Source organism: Condylostylus longicornis, unplaced genomic scaffold (genome assembly GCF_029603195.1).
Source record: "Condylostylus longicornis isolate FDR11 unplaced genomic scaffold, ASM2960319v2 ptg000048l, whole genome shotgun sequence".
Classification (NCBI taxonomy): domain Eukaryota; kingdom Metazoa; phylum Arthropoda; class Insecta; order Diptera; family Dolichopodidae; genus Condylostylus; species Condylostylus longicornis.
In genome coordinates, this window is record NW_026578017.1 from 18,449,889 (window position 1) to 18,475,942 (window position 26,054).

At 26.7% G+C, this 26,054-nt stretch overlaps 6 protein-coding genes across 8 annotated transcripts; 2 read left to right on the forward strand and 4 right to left on the reverse strand.

The window, feature by feature from the left end:
• Positions 1-201: 201 nt before the first annotated feature.
• LOC129610777 (uncharacterized) lies at positions 202-2,686 on the reverse strand. 2 transcript variants are annotated; one of them, XM_055523491.1, is made up of 5 exons: positions 2,505-2,686; positions 1,951-2,431; positions 1,146-1,894; positions 741-1,082; positions 202-652 (listed from the first exon to the last, which is right to left on the reverse strand). In XM_055523491.1, the coding sequence occupies exons 1-5, from the start codon at positions 2,568-2,570 to the stop codon at positions 548-550; spliced, it is 1,743 nt and encodes a 580-aa protein (XP_055379466.1). In that variant the 5' UTR covers positions 2,571-2,686; the 3' UTR covers positions 202-547. The 2 variants fall into 2 exon arrangements, with proteins under 2 accessions (XP_055379466.1, XP_055379465.1); XM_055523490.1 differs by having other exon boundaries at positions 1,143-1,894.
• Positions 2,687-4,286: 1,600 nt separating this feature from the next.
• Positions 4,287-6,656, forward strand: LOC129610778 (NADPH:adrenodoxin oxidoreductase, mitochondrial). The gene is made up of 4 exons (XM_055523492.1): positions 4,287-4,726; positions 5,312-5,684; positions 5,748-5,919; positions 5,985-6,656. Exons 1-4 carry the CDS (start codon positions 4,518-4,520, stop codon positions 6,647-6,649), a joined length of 1,419 nt encoding a protein of 472 aa, XP_055379467.1. The 5' UTR covers positions 4,287-4,517; the 3' UTR covers positions 6,650-6,656.
• LOC129610780 (UPF0605 protein CG18335) lies at positions 6,627-7,322 on the reverse strand. Its single transcript, XM_055523493.1, has 3 exons — positions 7,215-7,322; positions 6,912-7,130; positions 6,627-6,834 (listed from the first exon to the last, which is right to left on the reverse strand). The coding sequence occupies exons 1-3, from the start codon at positions 7,228-7,230 to the stop codon at positions 6,776-6,778; spliced, it is 294 nt and encodes a 97-aa protein (XP_055379468.1). The 5' UTR covers positions 7,231-7,322; the 3' UTR covers positions 6,627-6,775.
• Positions 7,323-8,805: 1,483 nt separating this feature from the next.
• LOC129610945 (F-box/LRR-repeat protein 6) lies at positions 8,806-12,997 on the forward strand. 2 transcript variants are annotated; one of them, XM_055523782.1, is made up of 11 exons: positions 8,806-9,396; positions 9,454-9,495; positions 9,583-10,450; positions 10,518-10,790; positions 10,865-11,075; positions 11,134-11,303; positions 11,365-11,505; positions 11,601-11,768; positions 11,831-12,060; positions 12,119-12,253; positions 12,320-12,997. In XM_055523782.1, the coding sequence occupies exons 3-11, from the start codon at positions 9,638-9,640 to the stop codon at positions 12,531-12,533; spliced, it is 2,355 nt and encodes a 784-aa protein (XP_055379757.1). In that variant the 5' UTR covers positions 8,806-9,396; positions 9,454-9,495; positions 9,583-9,637; the 3' UTR covers positions 12,534-12,997. The 2 variants fall into 2 exon arrangements, with proteins under 2 accessions (XP_055379757.1, XP_055379756.1); XM_055523781.1 differs by lacking the exon at positions 9,454-9,495 and having other exon boundaries at positions 8,807-9,396; positions 12,320-12,996.
• Positions 12,998-15,771: 2,774 nt separating this feature from the next.
• LOC129610941 (small RNA 2'-O-methyltransferase) lies at positions 15,772-25,904 on the reverse strand. Its single transcript, XM_055523772.1, has 5 exons — positions 25,686-25,904; positions 25,549-25,626; positions 17,150-17,319; positions 16,312-17,080; positions 15,772-15,983 (listed from the first exon to the last, which is right to left on the reverse strand). Exons 1-5 carry the CDS (start codon positions 25,836-25,838, stop codon positions 15,906-15,908), a joined length of 1,248 nt encoding a protein of 415 aa, XP_055379747.1. The 5' UTR covers positions 25,839-25,904; the 3' UTR covers positions 15,772-15,905.
• LOC129610939 (uncharacterized) lies at positions 18,091-23,909 on the reverse strand. The gene is made up of 2 exons (XM_055523771.1): positions 22,610-23,909; positions 18,091-22,546 (listed from the first exon to the last, which is right to left on the reverse strand). Exons 1-2 carry the CDS (start codon positions 23,769-23,771, stop codon positions 18,291-18,293), a joined length of 5,418 nt encoding a protein of 1,805 aa, XP_055379746.1. The 5' UTR covers positions 23,772-23,909; the 3' UTR covers positions 18,091-18,290.
• Positions 25,905-26,054: the final 150 nt, after the last annotated feature.

A 26,054-nucleotide genomic window follows, 5' to 3' on the forward strand; every position in this document is an offset into this window, starting at 1 on the left:
CTAAATCTGGGCCTACATAAACATCGTTATTCGTACATAAATCAGTTCGAGAAGAAAAACTTGGTCTGCTTAAATCCTGTATATTTTAGTTTCCAAGTGGGATGTTAATTGCACTTTCTTTGTAAATTAGGGTTTCGTAATATTTCGTTTACTTTAAACATGGTCTTTCACAATAAAAATAAAAAAAGCACAAGTGTGCGGTTTTAAAAATTTACAGATTCGTTTTTATTGAGCACATATGTGCACATTATATAAGAAATTTGTTTTAATATCCAGATATAATTTTTAAATTGTTAAATGATCCTTTTGTTTTACTGAACAAAAAAATGCAAAAAAATATACATACTGTAACTTATATCATCCCTCCATGGTAATAGAATACACAAAGTCCAGAAAATAGAATATAAAAATAAATAAATTATTATATTTTTATTACTTCAAATAAATATTAAAGCGCGATCGTTGTTTTCAGGAATAAATTTAAAATTATGAAAATTTTACAAAATAGTGTGTTTTGAATAAAATCAGGTTCAGTATTTCAGTATTTTCAGTATAACTTGGAAAATAGGTTATTACACCGCTCACAAGTTTCATCAAATTGAAAGTTACCGCTTGGTGATTTTCTAAGTAAAGGATGAAGTCGCTGATTTGTCTAAAAATAAAAAAAAGTTTTAGGAACTTAGGTCCTGAATTTAAAATTCAAATTGAATTAAAATTCTAATTTTAATGTAATTTTCTACTTTAACATGTATACGCTTGTAAAGACGACAGTCTCCGCAGTGCCAATCAAATTGTATACTTTTTAATTTTTTGAAGGAAGTGAATATAAAATCTAGTATGGTATCGATGTCTGACATTACTGTAAGAGATATATGTTCAAGAGCTGGAGAACTGTTATACAAAGCTTTCACAAAATCCTTCCCATTATCTTTTTGTCGTCTGTCATCATGATAAAATACTTTCAAAGTTCTTAAATTCGGCAATTTTATGGCCCTTAGTATATTTCTACAACTTTCTGAATAAGATACTTCCAAAGTATTTAAGATTCGATTTTCAATATTCCTATTATTTTGGCAAATATTCTAGAATATAGGCTTTCTTAGTAAAAAATAATTATGTACATAAACATTATCTAATATTACCACCTCCTCTTTGTTTGTTTTGTAGTTAACAAAAGACAAATTTGAAAGAAACATATTATTTGAAAGTATTTTCGAAACCTCTAATGCTTCGTTTTGCACCATCATTTTAACCGATTCACACTTTAACTTTTTAAGACTCGGTAAATTTTTAATTACTTGACATAATTGATCGACGGTCATTTTAATGTTGCACAAAGACAATTCCGTTAATTTATGATTTTTTTCTTGAGCAATACCATTTAAAATAGATGTGATTGTTATATTCTCCAAAATTTCATATGCAATGTGGTAAGTAATATTGAGCGAATTCAACTCCTTTAATTTTTTCAAGTAAAGAACACCCTTATCAGTTAAATTAACGCAATTTAACAGTTCAATTTCACGTAAATCACTTAAATTGCTAACAAGGGTCTCCATCATGTCGTCCGTTAAAGATCGTATGTTAACTAATTTTAAATATCTTAAATTTTTTTGTGATATTAAAAATTTCATAAATTTTTCCGAATCCGCGTTTGGCGGTACATGGCTCGCAGAAAATTTTTCCAATTTGCATTTCATTAAACATTCCCAAAAATATACTCCAAATTTTTCTTCAACAAAACAACAATCTAGCAAATTGAGTTCTTTCAAATTTTCATGATTTTTGAGAACCATTTGTGAAAATTCCCTTATTTTAGACGGATTTCCTTCCCGAAAAATTTTATAAATGTAATTCATTGTAAAACAACTTAAATTAGTTTCTCCAATATTATCTAGAATATAAAAAATGATGCTTTTTACCTGTAAGTACTTAAATTTTTTCACTTACGGATAATATTAATTACCTCCCCATACTTCGTTTTCGTAACGGGCTTGTTCAAAATTTCCAATACTTTTATGTTTTCAAATACTTTATCGTATTTAGGGATTACGCATTGATTAAACGAGCAATGTAATATTCTAAGTATTTCAATATTTCTGGTACTGTTTAAAATATCTTTGAGTACATCATCTGAATAAAAATGACAATCTTCTATAGTTAAAATTTTAGTTTCTTTCCCTATAATTTTAAACAAAGATGCCAAAAGATCTACATTACATCTTTGCAAAGAAATATCATAAAATTTTTGGTTACTATTTTGAAAAAAATTGACTTTTTCTCTAGTAGACTTTGAAGTTATTAGAACTAATTTCAACCGTAATCTTCCAGCAACTTGAGGAATTTCTGTGATTTCATTCCAATGTTTACATGTAAGTTTCAAGTTTTTGATGTCTTCCCCATTTAGATACGAACAAATTTTTAATAAAATCTAAAAAAAAAATTAGTTGAATTTTACATCCATATGTAATTAAAAAGTTCAAAGATAAAAAATAAACAATAACCTCCAATGGCAAATATTCTAAAATGTTCTCATTTAAGTCCAGTTTAATTTTTTTATCAGTCTGCATATTGTGGAATTCATAAAATATAACTGGATCAGCAAAATTGGTCTTGAACAATCATTTATAAATCGAAATTTATTTTTGTTTATAACATTAGTATAGTTAATTTACTACAGAGTAGACAGTTATGTGATCTTGTGACATTTCAATTTTATATATGTGCATATATAACAAAATTCAATGCCCTGAACTAGTGTTAGGACTTTTGTTCATTGAATGAGAAAAACAGCCAATAGTCACAATTTTCTGAAGCTTGTAATACTTATAATGATACATGTTTAGTGCTGCCAAATTTTCTATCATGGAAGTAACGTTACAATGGGTTGCCCATTAAATTGATTATTTTGTCAAAATATTTTTTGTAAACTTTAGAAAATATTGAAAAAATTCTAAAAATTTCCTGGCACATTGTAAAACTAAAATTTTCGCTGCAATGTTAAAAATTTTCCGATACTTCCGATAAAATTTTTATTCAATCTATGCTGCCACTAAATCTAAAACTTATTATAATCTTTCTATTAAATATTAAAAATTATTTAAAGATGATGTTGGCAATCTGGTAAGAAAAGTAAAAAGTCAAGTTTAAAAGCGGATTTTAAAAACTGTTTTTTTTTAAAGTCACTCATTGCATGAATAAAACTTTAATATTAAAGATAAATAATAAAAGACCAAAAAACCTTTGTTTTTAAGATAAATTTTTACTTTTGGTAGTGCTGTACATATTTCAATAAAAGTTTAAGTGTGAGTGATGTTGATCAACATTTTTTAATGTGTTGAAAGATAAAGTTCAGTAGTTGAGGAACAGTATAAGATTTTAGGATGTTATAAAAGATTGTTAAAATTTTCAAATAAGATTACGTAATATTTCAAGATAATAAAAATTTAAGGTTAAGCAAGGTTTTCAAAACAGATGTGGAAAAAGAAAAAAGAACATGGAAGGTTAGTTTCTTTTTTTTTATTTCCATAATTTGACAGATTTGTTTTGCCAGTTACATGCCTATGTAAGCGCTTGATAAAGAAATTAACCCCGGCTCGACTGGAGATAAACTAAAGCGTAACACCAATAACTAGAAAAATCCTGAAGGAAACCAAAAAAACTCAGTAATTTTAGATACTGAAAGATAAATCACTTGAAAAATGTCAAGGCATCAAGTAGACATTAATCTGGACGCTTATTAGCCATCACTCGACTTTTACGTCATTAAAAGCACGCAGAAGATCTCTTCAAACCTTTAAGGTATGACAATCGGATTATATATCGTTTTGACTGTTACATTTTTTATAAAATATACGTTTGTGTGTATAACTTTTTACATTTTTATATTTTTTTTCTTTTTCACAAAACAACTAAAACAAGAAATGAAAAAAACGCAGGGGTTCAGAAATAATGTATTAGGGTGATAACATCGAGAAGCATATCGAATTCTATCTTCACAATATATAAAACAGATAATATCTTCACAAAGTTTTTCCTATTTTTCAAAAGATAAAACGTTTTAAAAAGATAATGTTTATAGAACATAAACGCCTTCAAAAGTTAACGTTTTAAACAGACAGATGACATATAGAAATGGTGTTCTGCGATAATTTATCGTCAGTCCAGACGCACATTTAGTGTTTATTTTTTTTGTTTGACATCACGGCTGAGGTTTTTGTAATGTCAAGTCTTATATGATAAAATATGAAAAAATATTGTGAATGCCGAATGCCAAGACAGAAGACAATAGATGAGAATTGTATTGTTAATCAAATATGTTTATACAAATACTTTAGATAAACTGATAAATAATTTTTCTTACTTATGCCGATGTAAATATTTTAAAGTAGCGGTTAAAAGCTGCTAATTGTTAAAAAATTTCCAAAATAAATTCATTATCATAAGGGTAAAAGACAAAATTGCAAAATAGTATAAATTTCGTATATCACAGTATATATTTTATAATTCCAAAAAAAATGAACTTTTTTAAAACTTTGGCTTCAACAAGACTTAATAGGTCATTTTGCACGCAGATTGTAAATGAAGGAAAGCAAGTAAAAAAAAAAATTTGCGTTGTTGGGGCTGGTCCTGCCGGATTTTATGCTGCTCAATATCTATTAAGACATTTAGAAAATTGTGAAATTGATATGTTGGAAAAACTTCCAGTTCCATTCGGCTTGGTTAGGTAATTAAAATTTTTCTTTAAAAATCAGACGCTATGTGAGAATTTTTGTTTTAAGCTTGAAATGTGGAATACAAAACTTATATATTGATGGGAATTTGTTTAAAAATTTAGATATGTACAAATTATTTCAACTAAAACTAAAATAAATACCTAAATACTTACTTATCTAATAAGTAATACATTTAGTGTGCTGAAAAAAAAGCTTCTGCCTGGATTTAAAACTCAAAAAAAATCCTATTTTTGTACATATGTACATACGTTAATACGACATAAAAAAGTATGTTGTACAACTATTCCTAATATCTATTTTTATTTAATAGATATGTATGAACGTAGGTAGCTTCATCATCTTGTGATTTATGAATTATTTATTAGAATAATTAGGGGAAAATGTGTATGGCATAGTTACTTATCTGCTTATAAATTAAAATTTTAAATAGAAACAAGCAAATTACATTAACTGGGCTTAAAAATACTTTTATATGCATAGGAAATGAACATAGTATGTATTTTTTATTTTTATATGTAACTAAGTTTTCTGCTCGAATATAGTATACTAAAAGAAATAATATTTCAAATTTGCAGATTCGGCGTAGCTCCAGATCATCCAGAAGTAAAAAATGTCATAAATACGTTCAACAAAACTGCTGAAAATAAAAATTTTAAATTTTTTGGAAATTGCGAATTAGGACGAGATTGTACATTGAAAAATTTACGAGAAAATTATCATGCAATTATTTTAGCATATGGTGCAGAACGAGATAAGGACTTAGAAATTATAAATGAAGATGTAAATAAAGCTATTTCAGCACGAAGTTTTGTCGCTTGGTATAATGGTTTGCCTGGAGCAGAAAATCTTGATATTAATTTAAATATTGATATTGCATCCATTATTGGACAGGGAAATGTTGCTATTGATGTTGCCCGAATTTTACTGTCACCAGTCGATGTTTTAAAGGTAAAGTCTTATGCAGTAATTTCTCAAAATTTTTGATCTTAAAAAATGTATTTCTTTTTTAAGAAAACTGACATTACTCAATTTGCTTTAGAAAAACTTTCTGAATCAAAAGTTCAAAAGGTACGTTTGATTGGAAGACGAGGACCACTACAAGCAGCTTTTACAATAAAAGAATTAAGAGAAATGTTGAAACTACCTAATGTTAATACAATATGGAGGAAACCCGATTTCCACGGTTGGTAACGCTGTAGTTTAAGAATTTTAAGCTTTAAGTAGATAAATTGGTTTTAATTTCAATAGATATTCGAGCACAAGTGACAAGTTTGTCAAGACCTCGTAAACGCCTGACTGAACTAATGTTAAGCAGTTTAGACAATCAACGAGAAACAAAAAGTGGGGATAAAGAATTTATTCCAATATTTTTGAGATCCCCTATTCGAGTTACAAAAACTGAAATTGAATGTTGCATAAATAGAATTGAAAATGAAAACGCTATTCCTACAAATAAAATCGAAATGTTTCAAAATGATTTACTGCTGAAAAGTATTGGCTATAAATCAATATGTTGCGACGAAGATATAAATTTTGATGACAAAAGTGGTTGTGTTGTAAATCGATCTGGAAGAGTTTTATCAAAAGATGCAGGAAAAAGTGGTGAAGAAAACGTGTATGAAAAAGGTCTTTACGTTACGGGTTGGTTAGCCACTGGGCCTACTGGTGTAATTTTATCAACAATGAATGGAGCTTTTGCAGTGGCCAAAGCAGTTTGTGATGATATTAATTCAAATTTTATAAAAACATCTGAAAATAAGCCGGGAATAAATACAAAAAATTTAAATATAGTTACGTGGAATTCTTGGAAAATTATAGATAAACATGAAGTGGATGAAGGAAAAAAGTTGGGTAAACCAAGAGAAAAAATAATTGATATAAACAAGATGCTTGAACTGAGCCAAAATAAATAACTTTTTTTTATTAAGCACTAGGTAACCTACATTATACCTATTCAGTTCAAAAGTGAAATATGGCTAAGTATTTCTCTATTTTAATTAGTGCAATAGAAATAACAGAAGAATGCTGTGAAACCATGTTTATTTAGGTAGATGCATATAACTTTTGACATCAATTGTAAAATTCCCAAATGTTTTGCCTGAAATATATTTTTATATCAATTTTATTTTTCTTGTATTTTAATTATCACGAACTTCGAGCATATTTTTTACATACCAAAGTTAAATTTCGCTCCAGGAACGTGTCCCCCATAATTTGGTATTAATCCGATATTTTTGTAATAAATGTCGTAGCAAGTCATACTAGGTTTGGAATAACCAATTGACTTATCAATTTCGTATGCCTCAGCTTGATTTAAGTAATCGTTTACAAAATTATATAAAAAATCTGATTTTGTTTCCTCTGGATGTCTTATTAAAATTTTGATACTTGAACCTGTAATATTTATAATAACAAACTTCAATTTTTTTAAATAGTGCGTTATATTCTACTATGTATGTACTTAAAAAAATTACATACGATTTGCATATGACATGGCAAGCAAAATTAGTTACAATTTACAAATGAAAAGTTATTTACATTATTGATTTCCATAGCATCTCCTTTCTATGTTTTCTACCTAATTCCATTTTTCAATTTGATAACAAGAAATGTGAAAAAATGAGAGAAATTGAAAAGAGTATAAAAAAAGTATTGCTTTATATTTTGTGTGAAAGTGACTTTATTTTTGAAAGAGGTCATGAGTTTTAGAACTGTGCGTTACTTAAATGTTAAGTACTTTTCTATCTTTTTATCGGTAGAACTCTTTCAATTTAAATGGAAATTGTATATTTTTTTGTAACCCCACTAATATTGTTTTAATATTTTGAAGAGGTCTTAGAAAATCCTTGACAATAACGGTATATAGTTTGAGATAATTGATTTTTTTTACTTTTGACTTTCATACTATTATGAGAACGAATGAAACTTTTGTAAAAGATGAAATCCCTTCGCGAAACAAAATTTAAAAATAACTGAGATAATTTTAATAAATAATAAGCTTTGAGGCTATTGTTAAAGTAACTTAATTTTAGTAAAAAGTAATCGACTTATTTCTTATTTTTTAGCATTTTCGAAATATATATTAAAATTAATAATTTTTGGTAAAAAAAACACGTTTACACGGCAAAGTTTATTATTTTCTATAAAAATACCTTAATTAAAATTTATTTCGGTCTCGTGAAGGAACTTTAAATTAATAAAGGATATTATAACAGTCTGGATTTAAAGTCGCACTTCAAATTTGGACTACTGCAAAATCTTAGTTTGTTAAGCCGGTTGAAGCACTTTTGTAAAGATTGTAATATTTATAAAGATATCAATTAGAAAAGTAAAACAACTTTGAAATGCTTCTATTTCGTGTCCAATAATTTAATTACGTTAGCTGCTGCCAAATTTGGAAGCTGATCTTTACAACCTGACAACACTTTTAGCTTCAATGCTAAAGTTTTTGTTATATACACACCTACCTTTATTATATATTACCCCTACCCTTGTAACACACAAGTATTACATTACTTATTTCAGGTACAACATTATTTTGTAATACATTATTTTAAAAATTAATAATGTAATATAAAAATACCACAGGAACAGCAAAGAAATCAAAAATTACTCCAGTGATAACAGTTTAAACTTTAAAGCAATGATCTTCCGAAGACACAAACAAATTTTTCGAAGATTTTTGGAACGCCGGTACGTATTTGCAGATATTTGTGAAAATTGTATTGAATATGGCAACACTATCAAACTCAAAAGAAGATAGTTGATTTTGATTTTTTGTGAACAGCGCAATCAATATGTTAAGAGCTGTTTTATTTTGGAAAAAATATGATATTAACATTGTTTATACATTTGAAAATTTATTTTAGAGTTTTAAATAATAAAAACATTCAATATTATCATAAAAGTGTAAAAAAAAATTTTTAATCGTAGTGACAAGAAGAAAAATTCGTGGAAGAAATATATTTTAATTGTCTTATACATTTTATGACCTAAAAAATGCATAAAAAATTATATTTATCTCTTTTTGACTAATTATAGTCGGAAGTCTGTTGCTACTGTGTGAAAATAAAAATATAAATAAAAACATTGAAGTGAATATTATATTTTAGAAAAAAATATATATTAAAAAAGAAAAAAAAAATTTTTGCTTTTGGAAATTTTGTGTTTTTCTAATAAACATAACGAAGTAATTTATTTGTATAATATGATTTTCAATATTAATTTCAAAAATCTATAATTTGATGTTTACAAAATTTCTTTGATTTATGACATTTCAAAAAGAGACGCTAATATTTAAAGGCCAAATGAAATAAAAAGAGAAAACCGTAATTTGTTTTTGAAGTGTATTTGCTGTACTACAGTTACAGATTACAGCAGGAGCAACATAGAAAATAAGAAATAAAAGCTGTTCCAATAAACTTTTATTTAAAAGTCGGGAAAAATATAGTAATTTGTGGCGAAAATTTCATATTAACTTTCAGATCATTTGTTTATATAAGTTGAAAAACTAAACTGAATTTCATTTCGATAGCCATAGGCTTTCAACTTATTACAATTTAAAATTAAAATATATAGTCAGGGACGGTCTATTTTCTAGTGTTTGGAAAGTCATATGTACGTTAAAAAGTTTTGAATTTGTTTCCTCTAAGCATCGCAGGTAATTTGCAAATATCAATTACATTTAATGAATTTAAATAAGTTTTTAAATTCTTAGTTTGGTATTAAACAGTCAGTAATAAAGCTGAAGATAAAGAATGTAAATATTATGCAGAAAAAATCTGAAATTCTGATTTTTTTAGATATTTAACGAGTAAATTGCAGTTTAAACTCTTTTTCTTTCTAGATTTTCAAAGATGTTTCCATTTAAATTGTGAAAAAAATTAAAAATTTGTTAAAAAATGGAACCAGATTCAAAACCTCAGGAAATATCTAGCATAGCTTCTAATACGCCAGAACAATGTCAAGGTGACGTAGATATGTTAGAGCATAATAGGGATAAAATTTTGTTATCAGAAAAAGTGCCGTGCAATTCAGAAAATGTAGACAATATAATTGAAGGGAACTCTATATCAGATAAAAAATCTTTAGACCACTTAAAATCAAAAAGTGAGAATGATAGAACCGTAACCCCACCAGTTTTAGAGAACATAACGGAAAAAACTGAAAAATCACCAATAAAAGATGATCAGGAAAATGAAACAGACCCTTCTCAACCAATTTTGTCAATCGACAACAGCGTTCTTTTATCACCACCAAAGTCAGAACCTCAAGGACCTGTAATATCACCAACTGACGAAAATACTACAGCATCTATTTCACCTCCTTCCGAATCTCAAATGTCTCCGCTAGTTTCTGCTGAAGTAATTGAACATGAATCTAACCAATTGAAGGACAGTAAGGAAAAAAATATAAGTAGGCCAGATGACATTGAAACAGAAATTTCACAGGATGCTTTAAAGGATCTAAAGTTTTCAACAAATTCCTCATCTTCAATATCCTCTCCCTCTCCAGGAAAGAAAGAAGAAAAAGATATTAGAAAAGAATGTAGATCCGATAAGAAGAAATTACCTGAAAATTATATTAATTTAGTTGCAAATGGAACGATACCAAAGTCAGGGAAACCATCCAGTGCAGCTGCATTAAGTAAAAAATTAAAATCGCGTGGGAGACCTAAGCAAAGAAGAGAAATAGTTACAGTTTATCAAAGTGAAGTTAGTGTTTTATATTTAAGAAAAAAGTAGGTAGAATGTTTAATGTTATACAATTCTTTTTTCTTAGATAAGTGATAACGCCGTTGGAATAAAATTATGTATCAAAAAGTCCGATCAATCAGCGTTAGTAAAAAAGTCAACCAGAAAGAGGTCGCAAAAACCTAGGTATAAGGACATAGATTCAGATAATGAAGACATTTCTATAGGGCCAGAAAAGAAGAGGCGAAAAGAAAGATCTAATAATTCAGAAAAACAGAAAAAGTCGAATGTATCCGATGTTAGACCTTTGATTGATCAAAGTCCGTGGGGTTGTAAAATTCCCGAAGAAATTTTGTTCGAGGTAGGCATGTTTGAATAACAAACTTTTTTATTAAAACATTGCATTTTTGATAATTTTTTCCATTATTGTATTAGATATTTAGCTATGTAGTTGAGTCTGAAGGTTGTTTACCAACCTTATTTCGTCTTGGTCAAGTTTGTACTCTTTGGAGAAAGGTTTCAATAGCACCAAAACTGTGGAGTAATCTTGATTGGGGATCCTGTATAAAAGATAGATATAGAACTGAAGCTAAGCTTAAATGGTTGATAGAAAATCGAATGAAAGGTTGCAAAGAGCTGAATATATGTAAGATATTTTTGTTATTGTTATTGAAAAAATTATTAAAAGTTTTATTGAATTTCAGCGAACTGGAAAGTTTCAGACATTCAATGTGTTTTGCGTAGGCTGGCTGAATCATGTCCAGAATTAGTTGGAATAACGTTGTCAGGTTGGAAAGGTTTTACGTCAGAACATTTAAATTTTTTGGTAAAAGAATTCAAAAGCTTAGAACGCATTGACTTAAGTTCAATTAATGTAAGTTAATTTAAAATAGAAATGAAAATGTTAATAAACTCATAATCCATAATAAATGTAGGTGGAACTACACCCTAACAGGAGTGGGGTTGCTCTTCAAACGTTGTGTTTTGCAATTCAAACATTAGGGGAGAGATTAACTCATTTACACTTAGCACATAATCGTTTAGCTGGTGTGCCGCAAATCATCACAACATTATCGGTTCGTTAAAAAAGATAAACATCTAAAAACAACCTATTTTAATTAATATATAAATTGATAGACATTTAATATATATTTCGATAAATTTATTATAGACTTATTGCCCAAATTTATTGTTGTTGGATTTATCAAACGTCCAAACTGTAGCTATTTCACATGGAATTTTACATATTGAAAAACTGCAAAAGGGTTGCCAAAAATTGAAGATTTTACGTATTACAAATTCGCATATTGCATTAAGTGGAGTTTCCTTACAAGAGCAGGTTTTATTAAATTTTAATATCAACAATAAATTAATTTGGTTTAATGATTATATACTTAACAGATGGAGTCCCCAGGTTTCCCAGAATTAGAAGAGTTGTCTGTTGCTTCATTTCAAGAATCACGTTTAATTAACGACGAATTTCTTCAAAGAATACTAAAAACTAGTACAAAATTGAAGCTATTAGACGTAAGAGGATGTGCGCGATTAACACATGATAGTTTAATAAGATTACCAGCTTGGGATTTAAAGTATTTATTTTTATCTGGATGTTCTGTCACGCGGGATGTTGGGTATGAATAACATTGTAGTAGTTTAGATTTACGAATATTTAATATTTTGGCTTTCTAGATCTGGTTTGGAACTAATAGCGTCAAAATGGGCTCACAGCTTAATTGAATTTGATTTAGCTTGGGCAAATGTAAAAGAATCACTGGATAATGCCCTCAAAGCTTTGGCAGAAAAGGGCATTGAATCTCCATTAACGTAAGCATAAAAATATCAAAAAAAGTTTTAATTTGTAGAAATTTAAAATGAAATAAATTTAATTAGAAATTTGAATTTGTGTGGATCATCGGTATCTGAAGAAGCTGTGAAAGAAATTTTAGCTAATTGTCCATTATTATATTCCATTAACTTATCGTCATGTCGCGGTCTGCCACGTGGTGTAAAACGATTCATAAATGGACCACAATTAAAAGAGTTACGAGATGTTCTTAAGGTAACATTAAAAGTATCACAGAATGCAGATACATCTTCACATTAATTTTTATCCAAAACGAAGAATTTTACATATATTGTTGAATAGATAAATAGAGAATAATAATTATTTAAATAAGAAAAAAAATATATTGATAATTAGGATTTTTAAGAGCACACATTAACAAACAAAACAAGAAATAGGTTAAAATTTAAGGAAATAAATGAAAAACATGCAATGTGAACCACAGGTTGGAGAAACATTTAAAATATGAATAATTTTCTAAAATAAAAATATGCTAGTGTATAAGTTAAGCACTATTATAATTATTATTTAAAGAGATTAATTAGAAATTTCATTAAAATAATGAAATGTGTATTTGTTCAGAATTATATTAAAATATATATTTTTTAAAAATAAATTAAGTAAAAGACCAACCAATTTGATTGTATAATTAATACAAAAAAAAATGTATTTTTAATTCATAAAATCAATGTACAATTTGTTTATTTTATAATTTTAAATTTGTGCAAAAATGTCATATACATAATTATTCAAAAATATTGTACTAAAAATAACAAAAAAAGTATGTTAGATATTTGGGTTATGTGTAATAAAAGTTTATATATTTTTTTACTTCTCATTTTCATTATATATTTCAATATATAAAATATTGTAAATAAAAAATTAACAGTAATTTGCGATTTGTTAAACTGTATGATTTGCAAGAGTGCTATTCCAAATAGTTTAAAAAATTTTCTAAATGTTCTAACGAATTTCCATTTGAATATGGAGTCTTACATGTTATTCAGAAAATTCAAAAGAAAATCGTAGCTTCTTAAGTATAGCAAAAAATGTTAATTATTCTATTAATTTTAATTATGTACTAACAAATCGCAAATTTAGTAATAAAAAAAATTATATATACATGTATGTATATATATATACATATAAATATATTGTTTTAAAACATTAAGGATCTCTAAGAGAAATTTAAAAAAGGTTTCCGTTTCTATTTTTTTATTGACTTTTTTAAGACGATAATATAAAAAATTTTTATTCTCCTACACGAGAATTCGTGTTTTTTTTTTTCATATAAACGTGGACAGTTCTCGCTATTAGTTTATAGATTCCCACAAAACATAAAATATTTCGCGCAGCTTATTCATTTTTTTTTTATAAAAAAAATTAGTTTATTAATTTAGTACATCACATTTTTCAGAATTTCATAATGAACAAAGCCATCTTATATATTTGTAAGATAAAAAATCAATTTTTGAAAATAATTACATTTGTGAAACATGTATTTTATTTAATAAAAAAAATGCCTGTAATTTAGCTTTTACTAATATACATATATATAAAAGTAATATTTAGTTTGAATTTATAATAGTTTTATTACACACAAAGTTTAAATCGAAATCAATTGTCACATTAATTTACAAATACTTACAGTGGTGTACGTATTAACCGGTTATTAACAAGGAGTACTCTTAATAAGTACGACGTACAAAATATTTATTTTTTATTGAAACAATGTAAAATAAACTCAAATAAATATCATTGTAACACATGAGGCAACATTTTTGACAAACTTAAATTTTCTGAAATATTTCGTGTTCTGTTTTTAGTTAAAAAAAAGAATGTGCCGAAATTTATCGTTTTTATGAATTTATTTTGTTTTTTATGTATGCTTGTATAGTGTTATAATTATGAGTATAATTATAATTACATACAAAACATACAAAATCTGTACGATATGTTGCTCTAAATAAATAAGCGTACTTTAGATATAAAAGAAACATATTTTACTTTAATTTTTTTTGTATTTAATATTTGTTGCGTATTTTATTAATTTTGTATAATTATTTTTTTTACTTTAATTTAAAATACTGTTATTATTGAAATATATAAGTATAAACTATTTATATACATATATATTATATATATATATGTAAGTGTATTGAAGATCCTGTGCTAATTTATATTGAAATGAATTTTGTTAAAAAAAAGTGAAGAATCAAGGGACTTTAACAAATTTTTTTTAGCAATATAGATAAAATAAATGTAGCATTCGATAAATTAAAAGAAATCTCATTATTCAAAATTAATGTTACTTTAGTATAATAACTTTAACATAATTCAAAATTTTCTATTACTAATTTTTTTACTAGTTACTACTATAATTTCTTTACTACTTATTAGTATTACTATATGCAATACATATGTAATACATTTACATATCCATTTTTCAATAGACAAAAAAAAAAAACAAAAATAATAATAAAAATTATTAGGTATTTAATGTAAATGAGGTTTCAAATACGTAAATAGATTTCAAACATAATACACATTAAAAAATTAATTTTTAAAGCCACATTTTCTTTCATATGCCTACATATGTATATAAATCTACTCAAGTTGATAACATATATTCATAATTGAGCGGATCAGTGCTCCAACCACTATTTACTTTTTTTAAACAATTAAAAAAATTTTCAATATTTCTGTTGCACCAATCAAAACGCTAATGAACTCTACTAAAAAAAAGTAATCTTTTATATATCAAAATCTTAGAAAAAAAATCTTAGAAGCCCTGTATCAAAAACTTAGAAGTTGACTAGATACTATGTGAAAAACTTTTTGTCCAATGAATGCTTATTATATTAAGAACATTATTTTTTTTGCCAAACTTAATTATTTTTTATGTAGCCAATTAAAACATACTAAATTTTTCTAATTTCCTGTTTTTTTTCCTAGGGACTCTAATAATATGATATAAAATTTTGGAAGTCAATTTTTTAAGTGTGTATTTTGAATTTGAAATTAAAATAAATAGCTTCAAAATTTTGTCAATTTAGTATACATGTACAAAATAATGGACCACCTGTTGTACTTATAAACTTTTTTTTTTGAATCTACATTTATTTTATAAAATCAGGAATTCAAATATGCGTAGCTATGAATGATTTGTATTGCTATATATACAAAAGTAATATTGTATAATTAATAAACTTTATTATTAAAAAAAAAATTAAAAAAAAATTAAATTTTAAATTGTTATGATGAGTAGAAAATTTTATTGGAAATCAAACAGAAATTTATAATTTCTTTCAAGTTTTATTGATGATATATGGAGGGAAAAATCATTATTTAATAACATAAAAACAATATTAAAAAAAAAAAACGTAGTTTTAAATAAAAAAATAAAATAAGCTGTTAAAATAAAAATTAACTAATGTAACAGAGAAGAAGAAAAAATGTAATAATGTGCTTTGTAAATAAAATGAAAAAAACATTGCAATTGAATTCTTTTAAAGTCATTTATTTTTTTTTATATTTGGTACAAATTAGTAATGTTTTTTACTTTGAATTTTTAACTAATTTAAAAATTTCTCTTTGTTTAAAAAAAGCAAACTTTCTACTAATTTAAATCTCTCAATCCCAACACTCTGAAACATCATCTGGAATAGATTCCTGGTGCAAATCTCCTTTATCTCCCTTGTTATCACCATTCTAAAGAGAGACGTATATACGTAATATGAGATTATTTAATACACCGTGATGCAAATTTAGTGGTAAGTTAGTATTTTGAATTTAATTTATAAAACATACAATGCATACATTGTATGATAATGTAAACAATAAATTAATTACTAGTACCTAGAATCTATAATTTCATAAAATTAAATTGTATTTGTATATTATTTAAAAAAAAAAAAATTTAAAGTGAAAATTTCACATAAATTATTGAATCTTTAGAGTTTCACGAATCATTGCCTGAATTATTTACATAAAACCTAAATAATTTACATCATGTTATTTCTAATCTAAAATTACTTACAATATCTTCAAAAAAGTATTTTTCTTCTTCGTCACTGTAATGTGTACCAGGTCCATATAAAAGTTCATCCACGTCATCTCCGGATTCAAAATTTTCTTCTACGTCGACAATAATATTATCGGATTCTACTGAATAATTATTGTTTTTCAAAATTTCTTTTAACTTATCTATAGAATCTGAATATTGTTTTGTATAAAAAAATATCTCATCTAATGGTATAACAGTTTTCTCAGCGTTATTATAAAGTTTTATATAATGGTTTTGGTTTCTAAAACGATTTATATGATAATTAGCCTCATCGAGAATTTTTTCATCTAATGTTCTTTTGTCTTCAAAAATAGGATATTCGACAGAGTGAACTAGATTGTATTCTTTTGTAGCAGATGAAATTATTTCAATTTCTTTTAAATCAATTTTGGAGAATTCAATTTCCATTGGAATTTCCATGTTAACCATATCTTTTCGAATAAAAACTGCCATTTGAGATACTTTACCGATTCCTTTTTTAACGGGCGGACCGTTTCCAACACCAAAAACTGATACAACATATTTTGGAAAGCGCTTGCATATGTTCTGACACCAATTCCTAAATTGAGTACGCGTCCATTCAAATTTATGATCTAGATGTCGCATTCCATTTGGAAAATTAAGATCAAATAGTACATTGAATTCACAATTTGGAGTTGTGAATATTGCTAATTTCGGTTGAATAAAACCGAAAATATTGAACGGTACATTTTCAAGAACATCTGGATATAAGTGTTCTATTCTAAAATGAAAATTATAAAAATAAAATTTTTCTATACATATTGTTACACGGAGTATTTTCGTTATTTACAATTCTATCGCAAAAATTACATCAGCATTTTTTAAGATATCGTTTGGGCTATCTATACTTCCTTCGTAAAGTTCAATTTTAAAAGGTGTTTCTCTTCTTTTTATATAATCACAAAGTAGAGGATTTATTCGACTAGAATTAAGTTCAAGTATTGTTTTGTCGATATCCACCTAAAATAAATAAAAAAGTTTGATTTCAATAAGTAGTTTATTGAAACATAACATAAATTAATAGGGTTTTCATCCTTACATAAAAATTTTTTAGTAACGGCTAGGTTGAAATTAATTTGTTATTTGTTTCAGACTTACTTCAATTCTAAAGTGTTTGGATTTTGAAAATTTATTTTATTTCTTCCAAATGTTGTTTTCTTTGCCCACATTTCGAATATAACAAAATTTTTCATCTCTAGTTTTTCCGCCTTGGGAATTAATTAAAAAGTATATCTGTGTTTGAAAAACGTACTTTTTGTTATTGTAACCCTAGTTTGTTTGTTTTATTTGCAAATCCTTTTGACATTGGCAATATTGCACAGTTTCGCTTAGTGACGAATTAAATTATGCCGAGTTTTTGAAAGATAATTTTGTTCAAGGGTCCATTCATGAAATATACAAGGTAATAATGCTAGAAATAGGTTTGGTAGACAATTTGGCAGGTTTGGTATTTCGCTTAAAATATGGTACCCTTATAACATTCCAATATAAATAATTTAAAGTCTACAAAAAGAAGTGGATAGTAATCAGATGATTACTATCCACTTCTTTTTGTAGGTCTCTGTTGAGATAATTGATTCTATTGTTACGAATGAGAGATCCGTCGTTTCGTTAATATATATGTATATGGTTTGGTAAAATACAGCATTAATGTTAGAAGGATAAATGGCTAGTTACAAATTCGGCTCGGATAGCATTAGTAATATGGGTCCATGAAAAGTTAAAAAAAGATCATTTGTAAATTCATGCGTTTATTATAAATTACAAAATTAACTATTTAAACTTATAAAAATTAAAACAATTTTTAGAAATACTTATTATTTTTTTTAATTTTATACTAATTCCCAAAATAACTCAATTTTTTTAGTTTAGGTTTTACTATTTCACAGCCTAAATTATATTTTTCTGAAACAAATTTATGCATGTATATTTTATTCTTTAATTTGGTTCTGAATTTTTTTCCAGTAGTATAAAGGCTTCCTGTATAAAAATGTTTGAATCATTAATTTTACTGTTCTATCCACTTCGAAATTTGGACACCAATTTAAGATAGCTGTAAATATATTAACTAAACCAAATCTTGATAATCGTAATAAAGCACATACAGCTGCTTGTTGGATTCGTTTCCTTGCAGTAGAATGTAAAAAATTTGTAAAAATTTGTAAGTATTTATCGAAATTATTAAAATCAACCGGAAAACTTTTTATTATAAATGACAAACTTTCTATTAAACATTCAATACGCTCATCATTTTCTTCCGATTCCAAAATTTTTGCATAATACTCGTTTAATAATGGCAATATGTTCTTTTCAATAACAAAATTTTCCGTCCATTCAAATCCGTGTTGTTTGCAAATTAAAGCAAATGAATACGAAATATCTTTCAGCAAATGTTTACGAATATTGATGATTAAAAATTCAACTAATTCTTCCCGACTAGGTTTTACCCTATCATAATTGTAAAAGTCTTTCAATAAGTAAAACATTTCATAATGTTTTAAATCGGTTTTATTTACATCGTATGGAATACTGTTTAATATACTTTGAATAGTTTTAATAATCACATCATCATCTTTATAAAAAGGATTGCTTTTACGTGGTAATATTGATGGATATGATATTAACAACTGAAAAACCATCGGAATTGCTTTAATATTATAGTAATAGAGACATTTAAAAGTTAGTAATCGCGCCATTTTTCTATCGTCTTCGCTTTGTTTATCCAGTGAATTTTCCAAATCCATGAGTATTATATTAAATTTAACTAAATTAATTAAATTTTCCAATGGTATTACATCTGATTTGAGTTTAAAAACTCGGTTATGAATTTCTGTGATAACATTTTGTTTGAATTGCTTTATGTGAGTATTAAATTTTTCAATAAGAACAACAATTTTTGCTTCTGTTTCTGAAATACTTAGTGACAAACTTGAATTTATTTTTTTTTTGTCTTTCGATATTTCTATAATTTCTGCGATTGCCTTGCATATAATTTTAGAATTTTGCGTATTTTGAAATAATCTATATATACACCTCTTCACCTGATCTTCATTTGCTGGGCTTTCAACATAATGTTCAAGAATATTTTTCAATTTTAACAAAATTTCTGTATAATTTTTAACCTTATTTTGAAATATTTTAGATTGTTTATGAGAATCAAAAATTTTAAGGAAGTATTGTATTAAAGATTCTTGTTTTTCTATTGCAGTAAAATTATCTCCTACTTTATTTCCACTACTTTGAAACTTTCTTCTTTCTAAGGGAATTAAGACGGGACTAACATTTTTTGACTCCTGAAATTTCCAAGTAGGAGATGCTGGGCTGTACTCAAAGCTGGATGTCAACAATTCTTTATTTAACTGTGAATCAAGTTTATTTTGATTGTCAGGTGTTGGTTGTTTAATTTCTTTTGGACAAACTGTTTTAAAATTTTGTTTTTCATCATTTAAATTTATTCCATTTTCTTCGAAAAAATTTTTATTTATGTCAAACTCCTCAAACTCTGCACCAATTTTTGCAATTTTGGTGTCAAATGTGCACTCTTTTGCCAGATTTATTTTACTAGGGTTAAAGTATTTTATGTTATCGTTTTCTAAACATTCCTCAATTAATTTTTCGGTTGATTCTGTGAGATCTTGGCTTGCAAAAGAATATTCTTTGATTGGAGTTATTGAGTCTAAATTAGGAATATTATCAAAGAAATCTGTTTTTGAACTGTCTCTCATACTTTTATTATGATTGTTGTTATCTGTAACATGGCAATTTGTTTTGGATGATTTAGTTGAAACCGTAATGCCGGTTTCATTTGACTTCGCATAGGTTTCAGCTAAAAGTAGATCTCCTATATCTTCTTTCACCTTCTTGCTGCAGTCCGCAAAATTTTCAGTTATCTTTCTCTTATAACTTTTGTTTTTGGCACTTCTTAAGCACATGTATGATTTTGCACAATTTTTTGGATTTTCATTTGAGTTTTTAACTTTTATGTTAGAAAACATACAGTTCTCTGCTACTTGTTCTTTATTGTGTGTCGTTGACAGAGAAGTCATTTTCGTTAACGTCACAGTTTGTTTCAATAATCTTGTAGTTCTTGTTTTTTTTGCACGATCGATTTGGGGGAATAATTTTAGAATTTCATCAACAGCATTACTTGTTGACATATTTGATAATTTGTCATTGGCAATTTTAATTATTTCGTTGCATTTGCTTTCCTGCCTTTTATTTTCGACTACTGCTTTTAACTGTTCATGTTGTATAGATATGTTATTTGACTGTTCTTTATCGACATAATTATTTTGTGAAATCAAATTTTTGTTTACCGTTTTACCGTTTTCCTCTGCATAAGCTGGACTTTTATGAATGTATGAACTATCTTCAAACAGATGTAAATCCGAAATTACCAATGGATTAGAACCGTTTTCCAAATTACTTACATTGTTTTCTAAACAAATTTTTAATCTAGAAGTTATCTGATTTTTACTTATTTCATCTATGTCGGTCCTCTTTGTTGAAAGTAAAATGCTTTCATTCACCTTGTCCACGACATGCAAATCTTGTTTCTTAATTGAAATATTTTCTTCACCATTATTTGATATTATTTCATCTTTTTCATTATGAATTGTGTTGTTTAATTTTGGTGAATCATTTTTTATTACTTTTCCACAAATTTTACTAGTCGAATTTCCCACATATAAAGCTTCGTCTAACACACTTTCTTCAATTTTCTTACAACTGTTCGTACATTCGTTTAAATTTTCATTTTGAGGTACACTTTTCTTTTTATCATCCGAATCACTTTCGCAAGATTCATCATCACTTGAAGACAAAAATAAATCATCCTGCAAAGTACACGCATGTTTTCTTTCACGAAGATTTTTTTCCTCACATATTTGTTTTGTAAGTGAACTTGTCTTATGAGCAGGAGAATTATCAAAACTATCACCGAACAAATCTTCAAATAAAGATTCCATTTTTTTTGGTTGGGGTGTTGATTCATCCAAATTTTTAACTTTTTTGCAACGTTCCCAATTTGTTTCATTTTTCATAAACAAATCGTGTGTTGAATTTTGAACTTGAAACTGTAAACTTGAATTTTTTGGGCTATCTGATGAACTACTTTCACTTTCGGTCTCATTAGTAGAATCCGATTCTGCAGATTCCAAGGTTTCAGACTCCAAAGAACTAGACCCTTCGGAGTCCAAAGAACTGTCTGAAGTACCAGAATCTGATAGGGGAGAATAAGGTGTTTTATCACATTTATACTGGTATGACGTTTCAATCTCACTCTTAACCTCTATATTCTTTAATTTTTTTGTTTCTGAAATAGGAGATTTAGCCTTATTAACTTGAAAATTTTTAGGCTCTTTTTCCGAGTCCTCAGATACTTCAGGTGTTTCTTTACAAGTTTTGCTGATTTTTTCTGACAATTCATTCGCAATTCCTATGGTTAAAGTTAAATTATTGTGATTGTTCAAATTTTTAGCATTCGTAAAGATACATTTACTATTTTCTTCAATAGATTTAAAAATTGTAAAAGAATTTGTATCAGTATCGTTTACACCACAAATATTCTTTTCAAGTCTTTTTGCATTTGACTGAAAATTTTCATGAATTTCTGTTCCACTTGATGCTGTTTTTAAGGAAATATTGTTCGTGGAAATATTTAATTTGGTACTCGGGCACATTTTCTGCATTTCAACTTTATCCCTATAAGGATTTTCCTTTAAAAAGTTGGTAGTTTTGCAATCTTTTTGATCTTTCATAATATTGACTGAACAATCATCCCCATCGCTACTATCGCTTAACGTATATGTTAAGCGTTTAGCGTTTGGAATAAACTCAACCAGATCCTTATTAACTTTCAATTCGTTGTTACATATTATGTGTTTATCTATTTCACACTCTTCATCAATTTCAAAGAAACTTTTGCAACTGCTAAAATTTTTTTTGGATCCGATATCAAATATTTCTATACTTTTAACATCATTTGTATTATTACAAAGATTTGCTGAAATATTTTTGAGTTTCTCTTCCCCGCAACATTTTGTTTGTCGATTTTTGGTCTCATTTTTTAAGGAGAGAAAATTATCAAATCTCTTTTTTTTAATTTCGGTTTCTTTGCAAAACATTTCTGGTTTTACATGTGCTAAATCATCTATTGAATCACCGGACAGCTGTGTTTCAGAATAATCTAATATAAAAAAAATAAATTATGAATATTTCAACACTTTCAATATATATTCAATTAGCTTACCAGATGTTGGAGAAGTCATTGCAGATTCTTTATTTAAATAAAACAATTTTGACACGTCTTCCTCCTTGCTTTTCTGCGATTCGAGAACTTTTTGTAGGATTGTTTCACGACTATTAACGCTTTCATACAATGAATTATCCCCATGTTTTATTAAATTAAATATATTGTCGCCTAGCGCTTTCCAAAGTACTATAGTTGGATATATTTTTTGGGCATCACTTAATTTCTCTTTGGCGTTTTCATCACAAAATCCTTCTTCATGAGTTTTATTGAAGGTATGGTGTGGACTGAAACAACTATTTGTTTTATATTTAATATGTTCATCAAAAGAAATCTTTGAATCAGCAGTTTCGGAAATGTTAACGTTTGCATCAAAAGTTGTTACTTTGAAATCAGTATTAACAGCTCTTGTAACAGTACTGGATATATATTGAGTACTTTTATCTAATTTATCAATATTAATCTGAGATGTATTACTCGTTTTTATTTCATTAAATTCTTCACTTCTCATTGTACTTTTTAATTTTACATTTTTTTGTTTTGCGTGTAAATTTTTGACGCTAGGAATTTCGTAATTTTGTTTTAATAAATTACTTTTTATAATCATCAACTCTTTCTTTGTTTTTGTACTTAAAATAAGATTATCTGAGAGTTGCCTTGCTGCGTCAAAGCTAAAGTCGATAAGACTCAGTACTAGGTCATTTAAATTTTTGCATTTTTCTTCTAAAAATGCTTTGTTTTGTTCTTGAATGTATTTAGTGTTCTCCAAAGATTGTTGGAGATTTTCAACCCGCTCATTGCATAGATTAAGTTCTTCATACAATCTTTGATTTTTGGTTTTTAATTCTTCTACTAATTTACGTTCGTTTTGAAACAGAATTCTTACATTTTCAGCAGATTCGTTAATACTGGCAGATTGTTTCTTAAGTCTTTCATTAGCTTCTTTAAGCCTGCTAATCTCTTTCACCATTTCATTATGTTCAGTTAGTTTCGATGTTAATTCCTTCACATCAAAGGAATTAATATTTCGAAATTCACACTTGACTGTAGCTTCTTCTTCATCTTTTTTAATTTGTTCTGTTTCTACTGCAGTTGAAATACAGCTTTGTGGTGCAAAATGAATATCGTTTAAGAAGTCAAGATCAAAGTTAAAGGAATCCATCACTTAGAAATTTTAATAAATTAATTTATTTATGTCAACATAACGAATTTTGTCAACTTAGATATTAATATTTAAAAAAAAATCTGCACGTTTTTTATTTTGTTGATGGAATTAAATTTTTTAACCTTAATAACCCGCCGGAATAAATAAACGTTTATTGATATTCACATCAGTGTGGCCGTAGTTAAGGCAATTGTCAAAAAATATCAAAATATTTTTAACCAATGCCAAACAAATGTATAAAACTTGTAACGTTAAAAATTCAACAGATTCTGTGAGTCAATTATGCCTGAACTTTAGAGTATGTATAGAATATTATAAACACATTGACTCTCCACGAACCAAAAATTGAAAAATAATTCATTTGATTTTTCATTCTGTTCGCTTATAAGATTGTTTATCATTCTTAACTTTAATAAAAAATAACTAATATATGTAGCTTGTCAATAATTTTAAATGAAAAAAAACACGGTCAATAATAAGAGCTTATTATTTGGTAGCATATCTGAGTTGAACTTTAGTTTTACCTCGTGAAGGAACCTGTTACAAGATCAGACTTTAACTTATCCGCAGATTTTGTTTGTCGTATTTGCAAAAGGGATGCGGTTTTTGCTTTCAATCATAATTTAGAGTTTTTAAAAACTTCCAAAATACAAGATTATGTAATGTTTTCAAAACTTTGAAAATACAAAATCATTCAAGGTGTCAAGACCTATAAAAATTTTAAAAAATATTAATTAGGTTGTCAAAATCGATGTCCAACAAATATATGATACTATACATAAATTCATAATTTACAAATTTATGTTGTTTGTGACATATATATATAAAACGTATCTTTCTTATTGAATTTTTTTAAAAATTTTCAGAATTAGCTTTTTATTTTTGATAATATCTAACCCCTGATTTGCAATGAAATTAGCATTTCGAACATTATATATTTATTGATTTTTTTTTAAAAAATAAGATTTCGTAATGTATTATGGTCTAATACATAAAATTTTTATTAAGTTGGCTTTTTGAAGTTGTAATCTATAACTGAAGTACACATATTTTGTTTTGATAAGGTAGAAATTTCAAACAGCACTTCAGTTAACTAATTTTTATTATAAGCTCGTCTGGTGGGCCGTAACTTGATTTTTTGTTTATGTAGAAATTAAATTCTATGCGTTTCTGTAATGAAAATAAATATTTAAAAATTGGAATTTTAAAATATTTCTCTAAAAATTTCTGTCCCATGTAATTTTCAAATGAGAAAAATATCATTGTTTTTACTCAGAACAATATTATTTACATACATGTATATTAATATGGGCTTGGTATGTATTTCGGTATAATATCAATAGAATGTACAGGTTGTACAAACCACACTTTCACTTGTTTCCAATTAAAGTTTTAGATAGTTTTTAGATATGAATTTCTATTTGTACTAAATCATTTATGACTACAAAAAAAAAAAAAAATTAAATTCGATGTAACATAAATAGAAATTAATAGATCTCCAATTTAAAAGCAGTATAAAAACTTTTGACATATGTACATAGGTTTGTATGGCCATGTATCTACATACCATATGTTATTCTTATATAGGTACTCGTTAACTGCCTAGGTAGGTACAACACTTCGGTTCTACATTATGTTGTTAAAGATATGTAATTTTGTAGTCATTAGATGTATAATATGATATCAATTGTTAAAAGTAATTTGAATCCAATTTGTTTATATTAAAATTAAATATTATATGAAAGTAAAAATAAGTTGCAAAAGATAAACTTACTCCAATGATATGTTCTATTTCTGGTATTTGTTTTAACATATGAATGAATTTTAATTCAGCGCATCCAAAATCTATTATCTACAATATTGGCATTTGTAATTTGGTAACTGAAATTTCATTAACTTTGTAGTACCCACCTTTTTAAAACTTCCTTCCCAAAAACTAAGAACACGTAGAGCTGTAGCATACCTCTGTTCATATACTGGAGGTTCAAACTTTAGTTGATTCTGGGAATCGTAATAAGCTGTACTTTGAAAACCGCCCTCGAAATGTAACTTAAAAAATTCCATTTTGAATAATATTTAAATATTGTTTTTTTCATGCAATTTTCGAAAACAAACAAAAATGTCAAATGTACGTTTGTTTTTAAAAATCATATGTTCCTGAAAATCTTTAATAAAAAAAAAAGAGTTGCCGTTTAACACCAGTGACTTTAATATTTGGTTATAGTAAAATTAATAGTAAAAAGGTGAACAAAATAGAAAAATAAAAAGGTGTATAAAATA